General features: G+C 33.5%; 1 protein-coding gene across 1 annotated transcript in view; it reads right to left on the bottom strand.

Moving 5' to 3' along the window:
• Positions 1-247: 247 nt before the first annotated feature.
• CDC73 (cell division cycle 73) overlaps positions 248-24,728 on the bottom strand; it is a 122,228-nt gene continuing 97,747 nt past the window's right edge. The window contains exons 14-17 of the mRNA XM_072814901.1: positions 20,073-20,234; positions 17,116-17,216; positions 11,392-11,533; positions 248-10,482 (exon numbers count right to left, since the gene is read on the bottom strand). Coding sequence (XP_072671002.1) covers positions 10,446-10,482; positions 11,392-11,533; positions 17,116-17,216; positions 20,073-20,234 — 442 coding nt within the window. The 3' untranslated portion in view covers positions 248-10,445. The remainder of the gene's footprint in view (positions 10,483-11,391; positions 11,534-17,115; positions 17,217-20,072; positions 20,235-24,728) is intronic.

Below are 24,728 nucleotides of genomic sequence, written 5' to 3'. Positions count from 1 at the left end.
TCGGCTTTATCCCACAAAAACCTGCTCAGTAAATTAGAAACAAAGGTCAAGGAATCTGTACTTGAACAATCACACAATTCACCACCACTGTGGAATGCTAACACTCCTGGTCCACACACCAGTATTTGATAAATACTGTATAAAAACATTTTTACTTAATGCTATTGGTCTCCAAAGTAGGGCATACACTCCAGGGAGCATCTCAGATGATTTAGTCAGGTGCGGGAAGAAGACACTAAAATATATATTTGCATTTAAATTAAGCTTTATTAATAGTTAATATATGAATTGACACAGATGCCTTCACTTGATCTGTATACAGTACAAGGTGAACTAAGGAAAAAACCTGACAGCAAAGTTTTCATTCCGTCATCCAGCGTACTGTGACAGACAACACTTTATACTTTACAAAATGGAAAAGTGGCATAGAGAGATCTCTGAGAAAAAGATTAAAAAAAAAACAACCCTTAAAGATAACAGTAATAATGGAAGCAAGTGGGAACAAGAAAATGAGAGAGTTGACCTTTCTCTTAAACCTAAATTAGCTCTTTGCCAAATAACAAGGTTAGAAATTACTACGAAGTCAGACGATCAGAAGTCTGTGAATGAACAAGAAGGTAATTACTGTTGGGAAAAAATTGTGCTATGGAAAAAAATTTTTTTAAATGGTTATTGGGAATATTTTTTTATTTTGTGCTTTTGCAGCTGAAAATGTTACATATAGTATCTATCAAAATGTCTGTATCTTCACAATTTAACAACTTGGAAATAATTTCCTGACCTATTTAAAAATCTCCAAAACCTTAATACAATGTTTGTTTTGTTTTTTAAATATTCCAAAGTGCTTCAGTGGGTTTTAGAAAGCTATCTGTCAAAAATATAGAACTTCTGCTTAGTTGCAAGAACAAGTGTTGTTCATCTTCCATGAAATCATTTTTCTCACCAGGGAGAAGAAATTTAGATGTTTTCCTTCTTCACTCCCTGCTCAGGCCTCACTTCTGGGTTTTGCTGAGATAGCTTAGTACTTAAAGTTAATGATGGGAGATTTTCCAGGTAGTGTGTCTTTCCTACCTGAAGAACACTTATCACTTAACATTACAAATTTCCACTCTATCACAGAACACAGGTGTTTATTTGTTTGAAGTTCTTGAAAATTCTAATGTGCATTTTCTTCAACTGAGGTCACTTGGGAGACACACTCTTTGGATCCTTGCATAGCCTCAAGATAAATGATCTCACCCGGGAAACAGATTTAGTTGTCATTCTAGAAAGCTTAGAGGTGTGATTTTTGTTTTCCTTTATGAATTCCTCTCTTTACCCTGAAATTAAAAATTTGAGAATCTTCTCCTGCATGTCTAATAAGCGTCTTAAACTCAACATTCCCCCCAAACTGATTCCTTCAGCTGTTACCATCCCAAAATCTGGCCCTTACACAATTCTTTCCTAGCATAGTAAGCAAAAACCCCATCCTTCCAGTTATTTAGGCAAAAGCCAAAAACAATAAAACCCGTTGATTCTATTATCACACCACACCCACTCCATCTATTTTCAAAATATTTCCAGAATCTGATCATTAGTCACTCCACCAATAACCATATTGGCCTCAGCCCTAATGATTTAAATTACTGAAATATCTAATGAGCTGGTCTCCCAGCACCTGCCTTTACTACCCAGTTATTTTTCAACAGCCTTATGACTCCTAAAGTCACATGAGGTCTCTCCTCTGCTCAAAACCTCTCCAATGGCTTCCCCTATGTACCAAAGCCAAGGGCTTTACAATGGTCTAGAAAGTCCCACATAATCTTGTTTCCTGCTGCCACTTTGCACTCACATCTTCTGTCCTTGCTCCCTCAGCTCTACCCAAGTGGCCTCCTTGCCAGTCTTTAAGTTGCTGATATGATACCATTTTAGGACTATTTTTAAACCTCCTGTTCACCTTCTGGAGTATTTTCCTCTCCAGATATGCATGAGGTTGGTTCCCTCACCTCCTGCTCAAATGTCAGCTGAACAGTCTCTGACCACAATTATAGTTAAATCTTGCCTCTCCTTATCCTGACATTTTTAGTCACTCTTTTTCTGTATCACTTATTCACATCTGACACATTTATTCATTTTATTATCTACCTCTTCTACTCAATGAAGGCATGGTTCAATGCTTTGTTCACCTTGAATTCCAGGGACTACAACAGTGCTTATCACTGCCCCAAAATAGACAGTATTTGAATGAAATGTCTGCCTAGGTGTCTTCCCCCAACCATATTACATGGAACCTATATATCAAGAGGCCTTTCAAACCAGGGAAACTTTCTTCTAGTATTTATGAGTCGTTTTCATAAGTCTGTTTCCTTTTTTCTTCCTTATGGTTCTTCATTTATTCACATTAAATATCCTAAACTTTTCTTCAAGGTGTTTTCATTTTTACTACAATCTCCATGCCTTTGGATTTTGCTTTTCTAGAGAGAACTACTACTGCACATATTCTAGGCCACTAATTTGGTTCTCAAGAGTGGCTATTTCCCTCTTTTTCTACATTTTAATGTGTTGGGTTTTTAAATTATAGAAAGTTTATTTCACACTGTGAATTTCTTCATGTGCTTTTTCAAAATTAAAGTTGTCATTCATCTCCACCAGCAATTCTTTTTCACCACCACCCACTTCTGAATGGTCTGTTTTTCATTAGGCTTCTTTAGACTATTTTCCTTTGTCTACTCATTCACCCTTTGGCAAACTTTGGGTCAGTCCGAGTGGCAATAAACCCGGGAACAAAACAAGCAAGCAGTTCCCTCTGTTTCTGTGGGATGAGGATATATGAAGCAGCAAGCTGCCAGTATCCATACAAACATGAACCGAGATCCCACCATGCAGCAGCCCAGCAGGTACTCTAAAGCTAGTCTTATTTAGTACCACAACTGTAGACTGCACTCTTTTCCTCTAAGTCCATGGATCTTTGACAGTGAGGTGCTCACATATTCAAGCCATTTCCCTAGAACTCTGTTTAAGATGAAAGGTGCAACCCAGTTTAAATGTGGGTGGAAGGGATAAGAGTACAGGGTGACAAAATGAAGACACAAGCTAGAGAGGAAAGAGAGCAGGGCAAATTCATGACAGTAGGGGAGGTTGTAGGAGAACAACATACGAATAGACAAGTCCTTGATGGGTGACAGGACATTTAAAACAGGAAAAAGTGAAAGGAGGCTTATATGCACATGTTTTTGAGATATAGTACTGAGAAGTCCATGGTTTCTCTTTCTCCCATCAAGAATAGGTAAGGTCACTTCCTGGTGAAGACAATGAAGTAAAGTGAGATCACAGCTCGATCACACTTCACAATAAAGAAATTGGTAGGGGAGTGAGAAAAAAGGAAAACTGTAAAACCACCAGCCACCAAAGAAGAAAAGATACACACCATCTCATGTTAACAAGGAAATCAAAGAAACCAGATTCAGGTTGGAGATTTAGATTAGGTTCAAAATAACATCTAACCCACCTCACCATAGGAAAAGAAAGCTGACAACATTCCAAAAATTCACATGCAAAAATCTAGAACAAAGCAAACTGAGGAAGATGCCCATAGAAAAGTCAATGAAAAACCCCTTCTAACCCCTAGTACTTCCAGGTTTTCCTTTTTTCTATCACTCTGTACCCACTTTGGGAACCACTCATGGTGTTCTCCCTTAGTAATGAGATGTATATATAGTGACCTCAGTTTGGGCAAGTTGTGAAACCTCAGAACAGAGTGGTGTTCAGGTCTTCTACCAAAGACTTTTACCCATTTCCAGTTATCATTGGGCTGCAGAAGAGGTGAAGAATACAAGAACTAGCCTGATGTGTGAGCAAACTGGGGAAAACAAGACTCAGAGAAGGTAAAAAAGGCTGTCAGAGAGGATTTACACTTAGTATAATAAAAGTCTTCTTAATCTGTGCTAATAAAACAAGCACATAATTAAGACACACGTTGGGGGGGGGGCATTGAAATGATCTATACCTTTAAAATAATCTTAAAATATCTAAATGTATGTTCACTGGTCTCTTGATCCAAAGCCAAAGATTTTTGAGTATGGATCCTTTAAAGCTTATGCTACCCCATTTAGGGTTTTCTTGTCATTGCTATCTTCCCTGCAACCCCTATTCTTATTGTTCTGTTATTTCAACACTCATATGAGTACCATGGCCTCAGATCTTTGAGTCCGAAGAGCTCTTCTGGAACTTCCAAGGTCTTGACTTTTCCTCATCAGTATCTTATCGCCTCTGAAATCTTGATTTCACGTATCCCATCCTCTCACCTTCTTTTTTTAGTTTCATTTCACTGAAGTTTTCAGTTCATGGGTCAGCCCCAACTTCATATAATCTGCCACCTCCTTTATATTATTCCTTGAAAAGCTTAGATTCTGCATCCTGGTACTATAGTCATCACTTCTGTGAATATGTTCACCTCCCTGGCCTGCTTCTACTTCCATCAAAAATTTAAAACCTATTTGCTTCCTCTACACCTGCAAATCAAGCCACTAAATGCGGCTGGAGAAAAACCATACCACAGGTTTGCCTAGTTTCACTTAAATTTATGTCTAAACCCCCAAAAGATACATCACTGCCCAAAATCTACTACATTTTTTTTCCCACTGAGTTGGAGTTCCCATATAATTTCTTCTTTCTCCTCAAATTCCTACCTCAACTACATTAACGTCTCCCAGTTTATTTCATCATCAGTAACCCTTACACTTCCTTTTTGTACTCAACGGTGTACTATGAAATAAAAACATAATTAAGAATATAAATACTTTAAAATTGTTTTACAGTCAAAATGACCATAAATATTAGTGATGCCCAAGTAGGCTAAAATAATAGAAAAAGCCATGAGTAAGCTCATTTGATCTTTCCCAATCATTACATACACCAACTTGATAAAATTTCAAAGTATTCCATTAAAAAATTATATTATTTAATAATTTTAAAAGAGAAATTGATGCCATTATCATATTTACATTTTTAACATGGTAAACTCCATGAATGTAGCTGTTCTGTGAGTGTAAATTACCATATTTTATCACAGTGAATGCTGTGTAACCCAATGTGTTTCCTTTTGGAAATTTTTGGTAAATGAAGCACAGTGCAAAAAAATATTCATGTGTGATTAACAAAATTTCTGATTTTTTCTTTCTTACATGGCCTGAGTCCTATTTACATTAGTTATGTAATATAAATCAACATTCTCTGAAAGATGATGAATCTCTAATTCTGTGACAAAGTATCTACAAAATAATTATGAGAGACACAATGTAGCCTTCTCTAGAACTACTTTTTAGGTTTCTTTTTTTTATGGCCACTGAAGAACATTAAGAGGAAGTCTTCCAACCCGCCATAAACACTTGATAATTACACGATTAAATAGAAATGGAAAATGTTTTTAGAAAATGGGAGGAGAAAAAGCTTATTTGGCAGTATGCTATTACTAGCACCTTTGAGCCTTAAAAAAATCCAACAGCATTTATAGCTTATGCTATATCTACTTTAGTTATGTGAACGCTCATCTAAGCACAGATGATCAAATGAACAGAAGAGCGTGATAAAACACATATTTAGTGGGCACTTATGAACTATAAATGGAAATTAAGTTTGAGTAGGGCCCATTAAACTCTTCATTAAATAAATTTTGTTGCAAAAGAGTCACACATTATCACTGGCACAACCAATATGATGATGCTGTTAATGATTTGATTATATGCAGAGTACAGTTTGTTTTCAAACTATAAAATGTTAAAATCAAGGTGCACAAACTTTAAAGATAATGTAATTTACCAGATACCTTCTTAATTCTATTCCAACAATAAGGACACAATATATTGGACCATAAACAAACTAAGCTCAGTAGAGCATGTGGCTTATTACTTTTAGGAAGAACTATGATTCTTTACATTATTTAACTTATCAAGAGCAGACTGTAAATGTACTTTAATTCATTAGTTTTCAAAGTGAAAACTCACATTGTATTTATTTTCAAAAGAGAAATATTAAGCCTGAAAAATCTCATAAATCCATTTATGGAAAGACTGTCATCTTCCATATCCTACTCGTTAATATAGTTTCTATATTCTTGGTTGAAAGTGATTTTTTCGGTTGGAGGGATGATGAAGCATATGTTAGAAGTGGGGATAGGAATGTCCCCAAGACTGTTAAAGTAGTAAAAAATGTTTTATTTACAATTAAACTTGAAATTTAAAAATCCACTGAAATGAAGAATGACTGGAACATTTTATCAGATCACATGGCCCAAATTTAAGCTCCATTCAAGAACCACTTTGCTTGAGAAATAATACAAATTGGTGGCTAAACAATCATTTATAGTGCCTACACCATGTAAAAAACTATATTATATATAAAGCACTATAATCAAACTTGAAGGGTAAGTAGCTTTTAGTAAGCTTTAACTAGATAGAAAGGGAATTCAGTAGCAAAGAAAATTCTCAGATACATCATTTACTTAAATTTGACATAGTATCACCCCACTTTTTAAATTTTGGCAGTAAAATTTCATTAGCTTTACTCATTTAAATGGCATACATATAACTCCCAAGATACTCAATAAACACTACCTAAGATAAAACATAGAAACCCAAACAGATCAATGACCTGAAAGTATTGCCTATTATGCATTTACTAAATATAATTCTTTATACACTTATTATACATTTTCAATTTTTTCTTAGTTATTATTCCAACATATTAATATAGAAAACATGCTGGCACCACTACGCAGCCAAATGCAGCAATGGATAGGCCAGAATATATAGGACACGGCATTTCAAAATTCCTAATCCAATTCTTAATTTAAGTCAAATTCAGTCATTTGTCCTTTTTTCTTTCTGAAGTTAATTTACTATGGTGAGGGTAACCAGCTGAATATCAAATCCAAGTGAATAAAAATATAGTCAAGTAATATTAAGGCTCATGTAATTAAATTTATTTTTCATGTTTTAATTTTGATTAGCTTTTGTAATATTTATAAAATGCACTGTTGGTCTCAGAAAGTTTTATAAACTAATTAGTTCAACAACTAAGACTCAGGTAACTGTTATCTGACAGAGTGGCACTTCATTTCTGGCCACATATGTATATCCTATCGTCATTTCTATTGTTAATACCAATAAAATGGAACTGTTATATAGTAAGAAATATGGCAACTAAATACCCCCTTCCCACCCTCCAAAAAAGAACAATGTATCGCTTTAACTTTGTTAGGAGTCACAAAAATTTTTATTTAGGAAAAATATTTCCTTCAGTGTTTGATAATGAATTTTATTTAAATGAATAATTTACTTTTACTTTTCTGTGCAGACCAATTAAAAAGTATGCCTCTTTCCTTTCATAAGCACACTGTCTAATTCTGCATGGCAGATAAGAAATTAATACTTTACTTTCTTCTACCTTAAAAATTAATTATGAAATTTTCCTCATTATGAACTAGTTATTTCTGTATGGATTGTTGTGATGCGGCTGTTAAAAAAAAAAGTTAGTTAAAGATATGGACACATGGGAAACAAATCATAAACTATAATACTAGTTTATAATGAAATATATTAAACATTGTTTAAATATTAAACAGCAAAATACTCCTATATTAAATAAATAAGACTTGAATTTGTCATGTGGAACTATAGGCCAATACCATCAGTAAGGGGGACGGTCTAGTGCAAAGGGTGGCCACCAAAAGAAAAAAAAAATCGGAGAAGAGAAGAAAGAGAGAGAGAGACATTAAGAGGAAGAGGGGAGAGAAGGAAGGAAGGAAAGGAGATGAGGAAACAACATTTAATACTGGCATTGTTTTCAATAACAAATTAAATCAGGGATTCTCAATCCTTTCTGAATATTAAATTACCTAGAGAACTTTTTAAAAATACTGATCAGGTCTCAGCCCAAATTAAATCAGAATCAGGAATCAGGCAATAGTATATTTAAATGGTCCCCCAAATGACTCTAATGTGCAGTCAGGGTTAAGAGTTACTGACTGAAACCTACAAGCTTCTTAATGTTACCCAACTCAGAAAGTGTCCTATGAATAAGAAATGGAGTTTTCTTTTACCAGTGGGACAAGACAAGGGTATCTCCAATTAACAGTAACTTATGGATAAGTCAAGTTTATTAATGTACACCTCATTTCCACTAAAATATCTGTGTATACCTCTTCATTCCTTGTAATTCTGTATTCTCAAACTCCAAAATCTAGTCAAAGTACTTTTTGTAATAAACCAGTCACAATGAAAAGATTAGTAATTCGTGAATATAAATGATTTACTGAATGCCTATATATGCAAGGCACAGTGATAGGTGCTGCTGTAGGGCGTGGGAGTCATGAGATAATACGATTCCTGAAAAAAATGGTTTTTGGAATTAATGGCTATTAAATTAATTCTATGGGCCTAAATAAGGGACTGAACTGCTGAAAAAAGAAAAAAAAAATAAGCACATACTAAGGGTCTGATTTTAAAATACATAGCATAGCATATTTGTACTTTTCCTAATGTTCCTTTACAGTATTTCCAGAAGCCTCTGAATATACATAAGGCAAATTCAAGATAGAAAAATAAACCCTGTTTAAAGTAGATGTTCCCAATTTTAACCATACTCTGTAATCAAGTAAATTTCATATATGACATAAGTATAAATACTAAAAATCTTTATAGAAAGGTAGTTCTTGTCCACTTGTAGTAGTCTTAACAAGTAATCTTACATTAAAATATCACAGATTCTAGTCCTCGACGATTTCATCATGGAGAAAGTTTATACAATACATAATTTATTTTGAAAACAGTTTATATGCTGAGAAATCCTAAAGTGAACAAATTTGAGTTCTTTTTTGTTTTCAAGAAGAGAGGATGCAGAAAAAGAAGGGGGTAGAATCTGCTCAAACCTTATAAATAACCTACAATCTAATAATTTAAATGCTGACTGCTTTTTGTAAGAACCTAGTGAATTTCATATGAATAAATACTTTTTCTATTCACTATTGGTATGGACTTTTCTGATTACTTTAAAAATAAATAATAAGTGCTTCTCATTTAGCATTAAATTTCAAAATGGGGCTAGCTAATGTCAGCATAACGTAAGAAGCAGCTAAATGTTTACCCCCCAAAAATGTTAACCTCAGAGATCATGGCGGGGGGGGGGGGGGAGGGAATGGAGGAAAAAAAAAATGACACAAGATCAATGATCAGCAACGTTCTCATGGCAAAAATCTCTTTAGGGGAGTAGAGGTTCCAAGTTGTTTTTAAGTAATAAAAGGTGAAATAAAGACTGAAGGAAAATGCTCATTCATTTGTACCTTGGATGCAACACTCTGAAGTAGAGAAGTAGTAAAATATTTTACTAAGTTAAAATATAGGTTTTATATTTTATACGATATTGAATACGCACATAAAAATACCAGTGTTTTTATCTTGTTTCTGTTCAGACACTTAAGCAAATGTGTTCTTTGGTGTCTGGGGGAGTTTATCAATATTTAGGGATAAGAACTCCAAGAGCAACATGCCTAGAAATAGAAGACTCAAAATCCTATGCCATACATATAAAGTAAGAATCAAAGGTAAACTTATGAGAAAAGGTAGGAAAGTTAAAGTTACATTGCAGTAGGACTAATACATTTCCTTCCCCCAAACATATTCTGGCTCCCAAAATAAAAAGCACTATAGCCTATCAGGTTTTTAATCTGTGTTTTGAGATTTTTCAAGTGGAAAGATAGCACAGATAGAAATATATCATTCTTAAGTTTTAAAATCACCAAAGTCAGTGAGAAGAATGTACATTCATTAAATGTATTCATTATAAGTAAAGAAGTCTTGAAAAGGCTGAACAGGTCAACCAAAGCTGAAGAATTGTTCTTGATTTTTCATCATTCTTTTTTAAATAAAGAATAAGTATAGGTATAGTATACATACAGGTTGACATTCTGATTCATTCAAAATAGTCATATCCCTTTGCTAGTTTTGGAAGTTCCAGAGACTAAAATTTAATACCATTCATAACATAGTATTTTCAATAAAAGGAATTATAGAGCAATGAAAAATCTGAAGCAAGGTGGCTTAGAGAGCCTTATAACCTCTAAATATACACACATTTATAACCTGTATTTATTTTCTAAAGAAACAAATTTTAAGTAATGCTAATTTAACCAATGGAGAAAAAACTTCTATCAAAATATACAATTTCCATTACAGACTAGAAGGCTAATATTAAAAAAATAGTTGTAAGCCAAAAAGTTTGCTTATATGGATGACAAGCATCATCCCTTTGAAGCATAAAGCATCAAATAAGGTCTTATAAAAGATCGATCTGTGACCTTCTTCATTTGTAAGTTCTTGATAAATTCATAAAGCTTGAGTTTCAGTCTTTAGATCAAAGTACATCCATGCTTCTTAATCCAGATCTCCAGAAAAAGGGGAAACCAAGTAAATTCAGAATCTCAAGTGGGATTTATGCTTTACCATGTACCTGAAAAATAATAATATGTTATAATGATTACATGAATTGTAGAATTTTTAGAATATTATATGTAAAAATAGGTTAACATTTTTTTAAACGTAAAATTCAAAAGTGAACAGGATTTTTTGTTTTCTAGAAAAGTGAAAACATGATATTGTACTTTGGAAATACAGAATAAAAACTTTTGAAGCCAGAAGAAACATTCCTCCTATTAAATTCTATAATCTCAGAGCTTCTGGCTAGAATAATAAATGTTTCTCTTTAATATTATCATCAGTTATAATCACTGGGTTACCTCTGACTTTGGAAAACCCTTAATTTTCAGCAAGAGATTTACACCAAGAAAGTGATACATTTTAAAGAACACCCAAACAAAAATAAATTTAGTGGTATTGTGATCATATGCTGTTCTTAAATTTTCCAATTATAAAACTGATGTTAATGTAAAGGGGCTTTAAGAATACTATTTATAATAGTAATTAAATTCAAAAACTCTATTCCTTTCACAAGCTACCCTTAACTCACATCCAATCAGTGACCTTTTAATACTGGCAAAAAAACCCACAAAAAAACCCTGTAGGGATCACTTAATCCAAGCCCCTTGGATAGACAGAAAACAAGGTTCAGAAAGGTCACACAGTTCATTAGAGTCAGATCACAAAATCAGAATGAAAATCTAGGTCTTCTGACTCAGAATTTACTGTTCTTTCTATCCAGCTATGCACCCTTTCTCCATCTGTTTCTAAAATCAATACAACAAAGATATTTGTTAATTATCTACTGGAGATCAGCAACAAATCAGACAGTGTTCGAAAAAGGGGATATGTTCACAACTTTAATGAACTTAATGTCTAACTGAGGAGAAAGGAAAATTACTATAATAAAGCAGAAGTAAGTGCATTTTAGGATCAGAATTACCTATCCAATGTTTCCCAGAATCGTAAGAAAACTGGTCTATCCAAATGACGTTTGTGATAGCTGAGTTCTAATACTGTTACATCCCATTTCTGAACGTTTGGATCTAGACGAACTTCATCATATTTGAGATGGAAGGCTTTAACTATATGGGGGGAAATAATATTTTTAATTCAAACTGCAATCAGAATTATAGAAATATTTTCTGAAAGAATAAAAATATCCAATACAGACATTAACCAAAAAACTAAACAAAACAAAAAACTTTAAAAGATGAATCTTTCTTCAACCAAATGAAACATTATAACCAAAGTGATCTTTGAAATAGACGCTAATAAGCACTGTGGCATCCTCAAAAACATTCAATTCAACAAATATCTACTGAAGGTTTATACATACCAGCTACTGGGAGTGAAATGCGGAATAAGGGAGATAAAACACATATGGTCTGGTGAAGGATAAAAAAAATCTATTCAAATAAAGTATGATAAAGGTGCAGTATATCACAGTAACATAAAAGTACCTTACCCAGACCATGAAATTCAGAAAATGCTAAGACCTAAAAGTTTGAGTAAGAATTAGGCAAACACAGAACAAAAGTGACCCAGTTAGCCAAGAACATGCTCAAAGAGAAATGGTTTCACTTAGAAACTAAAGAAATTTAATGGAATTGCATCATACAAAGTAACGTAAAGAATGTTTAAAAGGTAAGACCACAGATTGAGAATAATGTTATAGCCTTGTAGGCCCCTTATATATTAAGGGGTTTGGAGAACCACTGTAAAGCGTTCAGCTGTGACTACTGATACAATTTAGTAATCCAGAAGAGACATTTGCTAAACTTGGGAGAAGATAGACGCCTGGCAAGAAAAAGATTCAAGAAATAATCAGGGAGTAAGAACTAACAGAACTTGGTAAATGATGAAAAGAGAAAAATTTGGAAGGCCTCTTGAGAGGTTACCTAGAAGTAGATAATTGATATAAAAAGTTGAGTCTAGGGCAGCCCCAGTGGCTCAGTGGTTTAGTGCCGCCTGCAGCCCAGGGTGTGATCCTGGGGACCCCGTATCGAGTCCCACATCAGGCTCCCTGCATGGGGCCTGCTTCTCCCTCTGCCTGTGTCTCTGCCTCTCTCTCTGTCTCCATGTCTCTCATGAATAAATAAATAAAATCTTTAAAAAAAAAAAAAAAAGCTGAGTCGAGCAAAAAGATCTAGAAGATTTCAGGCAGAGGGAATAGCTGGTAAAAAGGCTCTGAAATGAAAGCCACCGTGGCACATTCTATAAACAAGTATAACTTCTTTTATAGGCAATGTCCTATATATAGAATTCAGCTATGGTAAAAAATCTGAATTTATTCCAAATGTGATAGTAAGTCACTAGAAAGTTTAGAGTAAGAAGGTGAAATTATCTGGTTTCCATTTTTAACAGTTGGTTTTGGGTGTTGGGCAAATAAAAGACTCAAAAGGCAAAACCTCCCAAGTGGCATATATTGCAAAAGGTTAACAAATGTACCATTAAGTATTATTTTCAATCTTTCACTGTCCCTGATTATCCAGTTGAATCATCCTCATCCTGGCTAGTTTATTTTGTAAACAGTTTACCACCAGTGAAGTTTATTTTACATTACACATGCAAGATGTTTAGCTTTTCTTTCAATTTACTTTTCTCCTAACATATAATTATTACTATCATCATTCTCATCCAGTATTTGAGGTCTTTAAGGAGAAAAATGATTGACTTTGTTAATTTTTTCTGAAAACTACTTTATGGATTGCTTGTTCCACACTGCTGATAGCCTATGCACTTTCAATGTTAACAATGAATCAAGGTGTAATTCTTGATGGAAATCCAAAATGAATCATTAGTGCCCACAAAAAGAAACATAAACATTACTTCTAAATTATTATGCTTTTATATAATTAAAGATCCCATCATCAGCACATTACTCATTTTGAATTTAATTCAATTCAATAAATTGAATTTAATTCAATTCAATAAATTTAAATTTAATTAAATTTAAATTTAATACACAGAATCATTAAAAGGGCTATATATCATAGCTTCAGAAAACCCATTTTCAAAATATTTATATGCATAAAAAATTTTAATTTTTAAAAGTTTGAAATTAAGGCCAACATTTCAATACTTCCTATTTTCCTTACTACATTTCACTTTTCTAATTCTCTCAATATTTCCTTTAAATCATCCTTTTAAAAAATATCTATTTATCTATTTAGAGAAAGAGGGGGGAGGTAGAAGGTCAAAGGGAGAGAGAGAGAGAGAGAGAGAGAGAATCTCAAGCAGACACTGCTGAGCATGGAGCCCAACACAGGGCTCAATCTCATGACCCTAAGATCATGACCTGAGCCAAAATCAAGACTGAGGTGACCAACCAAGTGAGCCAGCCAGCCAGGCACCCCTAAATCTTTTTTTTTTTTTTTTTGTGGAAGATTTTGTTTATTTATTTGACAGAGAGTAAGAGCAGGAGCTGGGAACGAGGCAGAGGGAGAGCGACAAGCAGACTCCTCACTGAGCAAGGAACTCAATGCAGGGCTTGATCCTGAAACTTGGGGAGGATGACATGAGTCAAAGACAAGATGTTTAACCGACCAAGCTCCCCAGGTACCCCTCACTCTTAAAAATATATTAGGTATATCTGGGGGAAAAAATGAAACAGATAAAATGAGGAAAAAATTAAATTAAAAAATGATTTATCTAGGGATCCCTGGGTGGCTCAGTGGTTGAGCGTCTGCCTTTGGCTCAGAGCGTGATCCTAGAGTCCTGGGATTGAGTCCCACATCGGGCTCCCTGCGGCGAGCCTGCTTCTCCCCCTACCTGTGTCTCCACCTCTTTCGTGTGTCTCTCATGAATAAATAAATAAAATCTTAAAAAAAAAAGATTAAAAAAAAAGATTTCTCTAAAGCTATAAAGGCCTACAGTCCCCCACTCCTTAATTTCAATAGATTTAGTTTATACAGTATTTATTTTTCCACCAGAATAGACAACTTTTATAATTTAAGGTGAAACATGACAGTCCAAAAAGTTTAAATCACAAATGAGAAGCACAAAGTTTCTCTCACCATACAGAATATTTTACTAGCATTAAAGGAATGGTGGCAAATTTACATCAAGACATTACTATAAAACCTCTTTCTTATTCAGAAAAAGACTTTTAGCTTTTTAATCCTCAGCAAAAAATAGAACAAATGAAGTTCTTTTATAAGAAAGTCAGTCATCTCTCTGGTAGCACAATCAGTACTAAAGCAAAATACTTCACATAATTCAGAATTGTTCATTTTGTGCAAACTGCAAGACACTTGTCAACATTATTTTACAGGAACAAAGAAGCAAAAAAAAAAAAGACAATGGTCTTGAATAGTATTTTGTAGGTACAATAATGGCATGTCAGATGACAAAGAAGTAACACAATATAGATTACTAATGAAAAAATTTTCTCAATGGTAACTATCAATTTTATACAATTTATAAAATTTATACTTAATATCTTCTCTAAAATTTTGTAGTCTACTATATTATGCAATATGAAGAAAATATAAGTTTTCTACCAGGGCCCATATAGATGGTCCTAAATACCCTCAGTTTTTCCCCATGCTATATAGATGTTATCATTTTCTATGTGTGTGATGGGGGAAAGGGTAAAAACCTAGAAAAGGCAAGTAAAAAGCAAGGAAACCAACTAATTGCGGAAAAGAAACAGTATGGGAATGAGGGAGAATATAAGATAATCAACTCCATTTAGAACAGGTTGAGTCTGATGTACCAATAGGGTCTCACATAGGCGTTATCTGCTAATTAAGTGAGATACATAGGCCCAGAATATAAAACTAGAGACCAAACTTAGAATAAAGGGAAGATTAAACATGGTAATTGAAAGCTATCAGATCTCCTTGAGAGAGTATCAATAATAAAGGAGAAGAGAAACAAAACATAAACAGGTAGCTAGCTGAAAGCCAAAGGAAGCTAGAGAATCTGAGAAAGAGTATACGAGTCTTTGGAAAAGAACGTTTTAAAAAGAAAGAACCAAGTCAAGAGAATCAAATTCCCTTAAGGAGCTCAAAAGTATATAGTATTTGAATCACTGATAAGTTTGGTGAGAATAGTTTAGTAGAGAGCAAAGGAGCCAAACAGTGAATTGAGAACCAAAGAGAAAATAAGTTAGTAGAGATAATTCAAGTAAAAGAAAAAAGAGGAGCTAGAGTTAAGGTCAAGAGAAAGGGTTTTAAGATGGAAGGGACTTTCATTTTAAATGTTCATTAAGGAAGGAAGATTGAAAAGAAAGAATAATTCATGGAATAAAATCGCTAATTGCTAACTATTAAAAAAGTCTCAAGTTCTTATCTAAGTTTCAGAAGACTAACAATCTGAAAAAAACAATTACTAACATCGTCACATTCTGAATGAAATTTAGACAGCATTTACATCTTGAAGACCTTTTAATCATTTTTTTGTTATTGTTACAACACTATTCAAAAAGGCAAGCAAGTAGGTAAAACATTTGTGTTCACATTTTATTTAAATTCCCGTTCTCGCTCCACCTTTAACTTTCTATTTATCAACTGTGTATTATTCAAGTTTCAGAAATAACATAAAAATCTATCATAATATTAGTAATATTAGAATCATTGTCTAAAATGAGTGAAAGTAGAGCAGAACAAATGATTAAAACTTTCAAGCTTGGGCAGTAGTTTCTATCTTGGAGAATGGTTTAGTAACTGCCAACAAAATCTGAAGTTGCTTTTAAAATGGCTGGATTTTACAGTAGCACACTTCACATTCATAATAATCGAAGTTGTCATTTCTAATAAACATACTTGTTTCATGAGAATGCTTTTGAAAAAAAAAATTTACTATGGTTACTAACTTAATTGGGTACTCGAATTAAATAATAATTGGAATATCTCTACTGCAAAAACCAGACTAAATTAATAAATTAATCTCCAATATACCAAAAGATATAAGCCACTGAAATATTCATTTATATAAGCAAATGAAATATTCATTTAACAGATTATCTACTGAATGCTTCCTCTATGACACGCACTCTTCTGTGATAATTCAAGGGTAAACAAGGCAGAAAAGGGCTCTTCCCACCAAGAACTTAGCCTTATAGCCAAGGAAGACTTAAAATAAAGATATAAATAAGATAATATCAAACAACAGTAAGTACTATCATAAAAAGGAGCTTAAAGAGTAACTGGGAGAAAGTAATGGTTATTTACTGGTTGGCCAGAGAAGGATTCTCTAAAGGAGACAATACTTGAATTTAGGCTTGAATGAAAAAAAAAAACAAAAACAAAAAACAAAAAACAAAAAACATCATGCATACTATAATCATTCCGGACAATGGAAATAGCCAGTAAAAAGTCATATGGCTCTTTAAGTTCTAGCTATACATTACTATTCAGCAAAAGTCAACCCCTTTAAAAACTAGCCATCAATTTTAATAAAAATGTATGGATGTGCAACAAATGAATCCTTTTTTAAGTGACCCAATGTGGGAATAGGATACGGTAATTTACTTTTAGACATAAGTACATTAAACAAATATTAATGTCTGAAAAAATACTTTAAAAATATTTCTCAGGTGCTTAAAAATGAGCATGTCTTAATGTATATATCATATATGCAGAGCCATATGTGGCTTTCTTGTACATAATGCAAAAGCATTTCTATATTGGATAGGCAGTAAAAATAAAGAGAATCTTACTTTTAGCAAATATGTCAACTGGTGATCCATCAGGCAAAAGCCATGGCCAACCTTTGAACTGCCATGCAGGACCTTGCACAAAAACTGCTACAACCCGATCCCTATAAATAGAAAAGGGACAGAGTTAGAGCTCAAGGGTTGAGACAATATCTCAAACATGAACTCTGATTACTGTAAATCCTTAAGGAAAGGTTTCAATTATTCATGTGGCATAGTCTCCTGTCAACAAATCTGTGAGACAGAGTACATTAGAGTAACTCTTTGTTACAATGTTATCATTAGGGTGTATTAATGATTGTTATACTTCTTATGCATCTGTTTTTGCACCTAAGTCTTTTAAACATAATTACACAACACAATCCTTATATGCAATCTTTTTTAACCTTTTAATCTGCCCTTCTTCTAGAATAAGGGCCCATTTTTTAGGGAACATGACTTGATCTATTAATTGAAAAAGTTGGTTTTAAAAGGAAATCATCTAAAATTCAAATACATCTTAAACGCTTTACTTTAACTAAAAACATTATAAATTATAGTAACTCACCAACCATTTTCTGGAACCTCAAAGTCTTATTTTTGAGTTCTTCTATTATTTAGAAAGTAATCTGAGTATAAAAGTCATTAGACTTCAATTTTTCCAATTGTTTACAATTGTTTCACTCACCCTAAATTCTACTAGCATTCTCTTTATTTTTTAAGCCCAACATGGGGCTTGAACTCATGACTCAGATCAAGACCTGAGCTGAGATCAAGAGTCAGATGCTTAAACTAACTGAGCCACCGAGGCACCCCTATCTGGGGTTTTTAAAGCAATTTGTCTTTCTAACCGTTCAATTTTGTTTTCATAAAAAGAACAAATCTTTCTCTAGGCCTTCATATTTCATTAGTTCACAAATTATTTAATTATATTGAGAAATCATTATAAATACAAAGGCCATAAGCAGTTTAAGCATAGAACTAAAGAAGTGGGAACAAAACCATAATATAAACAGTAATAGTTAACATTAAGACATACTATGAGCATTCACTATGGGCCAGTATTGTTCTAAGCACCTTATCTTGTACATATGTTAACACATTGAATCTTCCAAACAATCTAATGAAGTGGGTACTATTATTGCCCCCATTTTACAGATGAGGAAACAGAAGCACACGGACAATCCATGAGTCAGAAGAGAGATGGAGAGAAAAGAATGAGGAGGAGAAATGGAGGGAATGATTACTCTTGTGCACTGGTTATGCTACTGTTCCTGTGTGAGGACTGATAGATCATGACAACAGCCATCTCAGTACTATTACGGAAATAGTTTTAACCTTACAACTCCTTGAAATGGTTTTAGGAATGCCCAGAGGTCCACAGATCACACACTTTGATAACCACTGCATTAGATGAAAACTCTATACAGCCAACAAAGCATTAAACCAGGTTATCTTCTATTCAAGTAAAAGACCTACTGCAAGAATTCAAGTTATTGTGAAAAACCACAGCTTAAAAATCTTAATCTGCTCAAAATCTCTAAGGCTAAAATTAAATCTTAAATAAAAAATTTCCTCCCTGCATAGGATATGTGCCCTATAGTGCCAAAACTATCTTTGGTAATGGAGCACATTATTAAATGGCCTCTTAATTTCATGATGTAACTTGTGCCATACAATAGTTAAAAGCCCAAGGTACCTGCCAAACTAAAGGAAATTTGTTGGAGAGACATCACCTAGATCCTACTTGGTCTCACAGGGTTATTAACAGGTAAGCAGGATAATATAAATACTACTCAGTGAATTCTTGAAGGGACAATTAACAGAGAAAGAAAAGAGAAAAGGAAAGGGAAAGGAAAGGAAAGAAGATAAGAAAAATATTATTCCTAGGTTAGGACACCAATGACTAGGTTATCTAGCTAATATATACAAGCAATATTTTGTAGAAAGGTGACAGCACCTGTATGGTGTTTGTAATTTTTTCTGCAAATAACTGCAAAAATATGATACAAATGTTGTAATTTTCCTACTTCCTACAATTTTTAAACTTGATATCTGAAATTCTCATCTTCCTTCATATAATAAATTTTTAACATACTTATATTCTCAATGCCTTGACTTTTTAATGTGTGAAGACTAATGAGTACTTCAAAGGTAAATTTCAGCTAATGCATCAATGTGTTGTGTTATGTGACAGAGATGCACTCTCAGACTCTGTATTTTTATTCCAGCTTAGATTAATAAAATAATTCATGTATCTGAGTTTATAGGCACTATGTTATAAAAGGCTTTATATTTTATTAAAGGACATTTTAATGCAATCAAAGGGCTTAACCAGAGTGCTTATTCTTTTTATTAAATTATTCTCTACAATAAAAGTAACAATCCTCTCATTTATCATTTCTTAGTCAAAAATGTGAATTCTCCAAATAAAAAATCCAGAACTATAGTCTTTCAAAACATTAGTCTATTTGAAGTTTTGCTCTAAAGGCTGATCCAGAACAAATAAACAGTGTAAATAATTTTTTACTAAGTTTTCCAGAAGCTAGTGTTTCTTTTTTTTTAAGATTTTATTTATTTGAAAGAGAGAGAACAAGTGCGTACATGAGTTGGGGGAGGGGCAGAGGGACAAGCAGACTCCCCACTGAGTGGGGGGAGACAGTAGAAGACCCAATCCCAGGACCCTGAGATCATGACCTAAGCCCAAGTCAGACGCTTAACCGACTGAGCCACGCAGGCACCCCTGAAATTAGTGTTTCTTATAAGTAAAATAAAGCTTAGCTACCCAAAATACAAATTTATTTCGGCTTTACTAAACTGTGGACATTATTAATGACCAACTTAGACATTAACATGGTTTTCAGTGATAGTTTCTATTTAGAACTCATGACACACACACACAAAGAACTCATGACAAAATGTGATACTTTTTAATTATACAAAAAAAATTAGTGACTACATAAAAGAATAGATCATCTTACCAGTCTTGAGGCATAAGTTTAAGAGGCTGGTCTACTACTCTATAAGGAACTGTGACACTGATTGCCGTGCCCCCTGGTTGCATCTGATCTTTTCTTCTCTGTATTAAAGTTTCATTTTCTCGTTGGCAGCCTTGTTTCTTCTTTTCATCTGATGGGACAAATCTTTGAAAAAAGATGAGAAAAGGTCAAATGTTTTAGTGATACAAATGGTAAAAAAAAATTATATTGATAGTTAGATCAAACTTTTTTTTTTAATAAACTCCTCTGCAGGGATCCCTGGGTGGCGCAGCGGTTTGGCACCTGCCTTTGGCCCAGGGCACGATCCTGGAGACCCGGGATCGAATCCCACGTCGGGCTCCTGGTGCATGGAGCCTGCTTCTCCCTCTGCCTATGTCTCTGCCTCTCTCTCTCTCTCTCTCTATCATAAATAAATAAAAATTAAAAAAAAAATAAAAAATAAACTCCTCTGCATGTATAGATCACAATGAGTGGAGAGTATAATACCTCTAATAACCAACAGTATTCAGCTCACATAGGCCGTAAATTGGTGTGTATGTCTGTATGTGTATCTCTCACACACAGACACAATTTATATTCATTCATTTATCACTTAGCATTTTCCAAAGTTACATAAAAGACCAAACTATTCCTTGATTTTTCAAATGCTAGGAAAAGGAAATTCTATGATAAACCAAAAATCACCTGAAATGAAGATGATGTGGCTTCCTCCCAGAGAGGTGACTTAGTCTGTCCAAGAGTTTCACAAAACTCTCCTATTTCATGGATTATGACTTAGCATAATTAAGAAATGCTATCTCATTTCACGGTTGCTTCGCAAATTTTAAAGGAGGAAATTAAATAAATGTATGCCAATTGTCTTAGTATAAATACTGGTAGTAATTTAGTAAATTATCAACTCTACCATGTGATTCAATTCTCTATCATCAACATATTCTCAAAAATAATTTAAGAATCTGCAGAGCTGTTGCCAGTTCTAGAATGTTGGTGTTCACAAAGCATTTCAAAACAGTCTTTTTTTTTTTTTTTTTTTTTAAAGCATACTCCTAATACACTCTATTAGCATATTTTACATTGAGAGTAATTCGGCTTCTGAAGTTTAAGACAGGGGATCCCTGGGTGGCTCAGCGGTTTAGCGCCTGCCTTTGGCCCAGGGTGCGATCCTAGAGACCCGGGATCAAATCCCACGTTGGGCTCCTGGTGCATGGAGCCTGCTTCTCCCTCTGCCTATGTCTCTGCATCTCTCTCTCTCTCTATCATAAATAAATAAAAATTAAAAAAAAAAAAAGTTTAAGACAGATAAATAGGATATACACGAGAGCTTGCACTTGGTAGTCTTTTGAAAAATTTCAGTATCACATGCTGGATTCATCATTAGTAATACTAGTCTTGTATTTATCCAAGTTTTTAGTAGATGGTGATTGTGATTATTGGAACTTCATTTCTGAGCTGTTTTACATATCCACGTCAGAATCTGGTGGAAAAGTTAAGATTTCCATATCATTTAAAAATGTCCTTCAGATAATCACTTTACTCCCTATTTTGGATTTTGGTGATTTATTAATCAAGCCCACTTAGAAAATGCCAAATATAATACTAACACTGAATAATTAAACACTTTAAAATTAACATACACGCATTGTTAAAAAGTTTTAATATAAAATTACAACAAAAATGTATTAAGTAAACAGTAATACATCATGCTGTTACACAATATACATAGTTGTTCAAAACATAGTTCCTGCCCTCTTGAAGTATATGTTCAAGATACAAAGTGGTCTCACAAGAGAAAGATGCTTTAATTTATCTCAACCATTCTATTATCTAGATGGGATTAAAATGTTTACATTCTGAAATATAATAATGTATCTCACTCTTCTCTATCTTTTGAAATTTTAATGTAAAAGTATAAAATTACTTATGCAAAATTACTTATAATCTTTAATGATGTACAAATACAAATGTACATGATATACATGTACAAATGAGTGATCTATAATATCTTTAAAAAATCTATTAAATATCTAATGCAACTTCTAATGCATTAGGAAAAAATGAGTTACATACCATTTGCATGTTCAAGTGTTTGTTGATATAAGTTTTACTGAAGTTCAGAGTCATTAACATGGTTCTTTATTTAACTACCATCCTATAATTTTTACATGCTCTAGTATTTTAATTTCTGAATACACCTTGGTCTTTAGAATAGTAGCCTTCACTATAGTAAATACAGCTGTATTTCAAAATGTTTTTCAGCCCTGATCTCATGTGGTAACATAAGGACAGATCTTTTATCCTACTCTCACAAACTTAAAGTTAGAATAACAATGTAGACTTCTCTACCCACGGAAGACACTAGCAAACTAATTTAACTTAAGCTTTTTTTACTAGATTTCACTTACTCCTAGAGTAAGAAATAAAGCTCAAATTCTGCTCAAGGGAGGGAACCTAACAGAAGTTCCTTCTTTCATAAAGGTTGGATTCTCAGGGATTAAGCACAGTGTAACGGTAAACTAGAAATAAATCCACTGCCCACTCTTTTTCTTATACCCCCACCCCAGGCCTTATCAATACCCTGGCAACAGCAAAGAAGATCAAATTCAGAATTGCAAATTTGAAGGAAGAATTAACCACCCTGATCACAATGACTGACTGAGAAATCAACACATTATCCAAGGTAAGCCAAAGAGTCTTAATCCTGGAATTTTTGCTGGAATTATTGGGAAACAGACACTCTCTTTCTACTGTGATTAGTAGCCTTGACCCTGAGTGGGGAGATGAGAGATGGAGAGACCAGCTCCTTATTACATCATTTCAGCACTGAGTCTAGCTATGTCAGAAGCCAGGACTGTTCCGTTATGTTGAATCAGTAAGTTATTTTTTGATAAAGCTACTTTGAGTTGGTATTTATCATTTATAACTAAAAGTGTTCTAACAAACATAACCAGAATTACACAACTAATGTGATGGGTGAATATATGTGATTTGGAGAAAGATTATGATGTTCATTGACATCCAATAATTGCAATTTATTTATTCCACTTTATATTACATGAGTAAAGGCATATTTTGATATGACTAAAGTTATTACTATTTAAACAAATACAGTTCTACTTAAATAACTGTACTAGTACTGTCCAAGAATACAATTCAAATAAATGATATAGCTAAATAAGTTCCAGAATTTATGTTATTTTAAAAACAGAGCAAGTTTATGAATATTTTCCGGTTAAAAATATTTCCTTTTTCCTAAATTAAAGAAATTGAAATTTGTAAAGTAGAGAAAAAGGAAAGAAAAGAAAAGAAAAGAAAAGAAAAGAAAAGAAAAGAAAAGAAAAAGACAAGACAAGACAATGTCTGGATGTTAGAAAAAAACCTCAAACTGAAAATTTAATTCAAAGTGATGTAAAACTGGCAATGTTCCCAGGTACTTAGCGAATACAAATGCAAACCTTTCCTGGAGTACCCTTCCACCCCCATGTGAGCCGAGCCCCACCTTCATTTTGGAACTCAAAGAATTTCCACAGAAAACAATTCCAAGGAAAATGAACAGTAAATGAAGACAATGAAAAACATGAAATGTACTAAAAAACTAAACACACAAACAAGAGATTTCATGAAGCAAACAGGTTTCATGAAACAAACAACTGTCAAAAGAAAAAGGTAACTAATAATGGAATTAGCAAAGATCAAAGCTCATAAAACAAGCCTGCAAAATAGATAGGAGAAAAAAATATTTTAAAGAAGACCAAAGATTTGAAAAATAACGAATCAGAGCCACTAAAACTGAAAAAGTCCTAGAAAGAGGAGAGGAAAGGGGATGGGGATTACACAGAGCTAAGGGGCCAGGACTCAGAACTGACACAAAACACAAATCCATACACTTAATTCTAAATGAATCCCAAAATGGAATATATAAGAAAACTACATCTAGGTAGAACAGATAAGCAAGTTTAAATTAGTCTTTAAAATGACCAGGTAAAGCAGATTTCCTTCAAAGGACTGATTATCACACTAACAGGTGACCTATGAACCAAGACAAGAAGATAGAATATAGTGCAATGGTATCTTCAACATAATGAGAAAAAAAAAAAAAAGAAAGAAAGAAAGAAAGAAAGAAACTCCTATGTTTGTTTTCCAAAGTGGTTGAATCTTTTTGCATTACCTGTGACTGCTGAGAATAAACTATTCATGGTCCTGCATGAACTCCAGTAATTGTTCTGCCTGTTTCCTCCCCAGGCCTCAAGTAGTTTTCTCCTATGAATGTGCTCAAGAGTATTTGACTGATACAAGGAAGAACCCTCTACATATCTCTGAAGCACCCTCGATGTGCAATCTCTCCCTTTAGAACTCTGTCCTGTGAGGATGCTATCATGGCCAGTTTCACAAGTGCCATCCAATCATTTTATTTTAAATAAACTTAAGAGTCTTACTAAAACTTCACTCAAGATCACATTTATAATTCTATATAAAATGTACTTTTTAATACTTCATAATATAACCTTAATTTTGTTATTTAGGGATGTCAAAAGTGAAGTTGGGTTTTGTCTTGTTTCATTTACTTATTGAAGAGCTAAAAAACTGAAAAATCCTTAATTTTAAATGAAACCAAATAGAATCTATGCCAAAATGAGCTAT

The sequence above is a fragment of the Canis lupus genome, chromosome 38 (assembly GCF_048164855.1).
Source record: "Canis lupus baileyi chromosome 38, mCanLup2.hap1, whole genome shotgun sequence".
NCBI lineage: Eukaryota > Metazoa > Chordata > Mammalia > Carnivora > Canidae > Canis > Canis lupus.
This window is presented reverse-complemented; position numbering and strand designations above follow the sequence as displayed.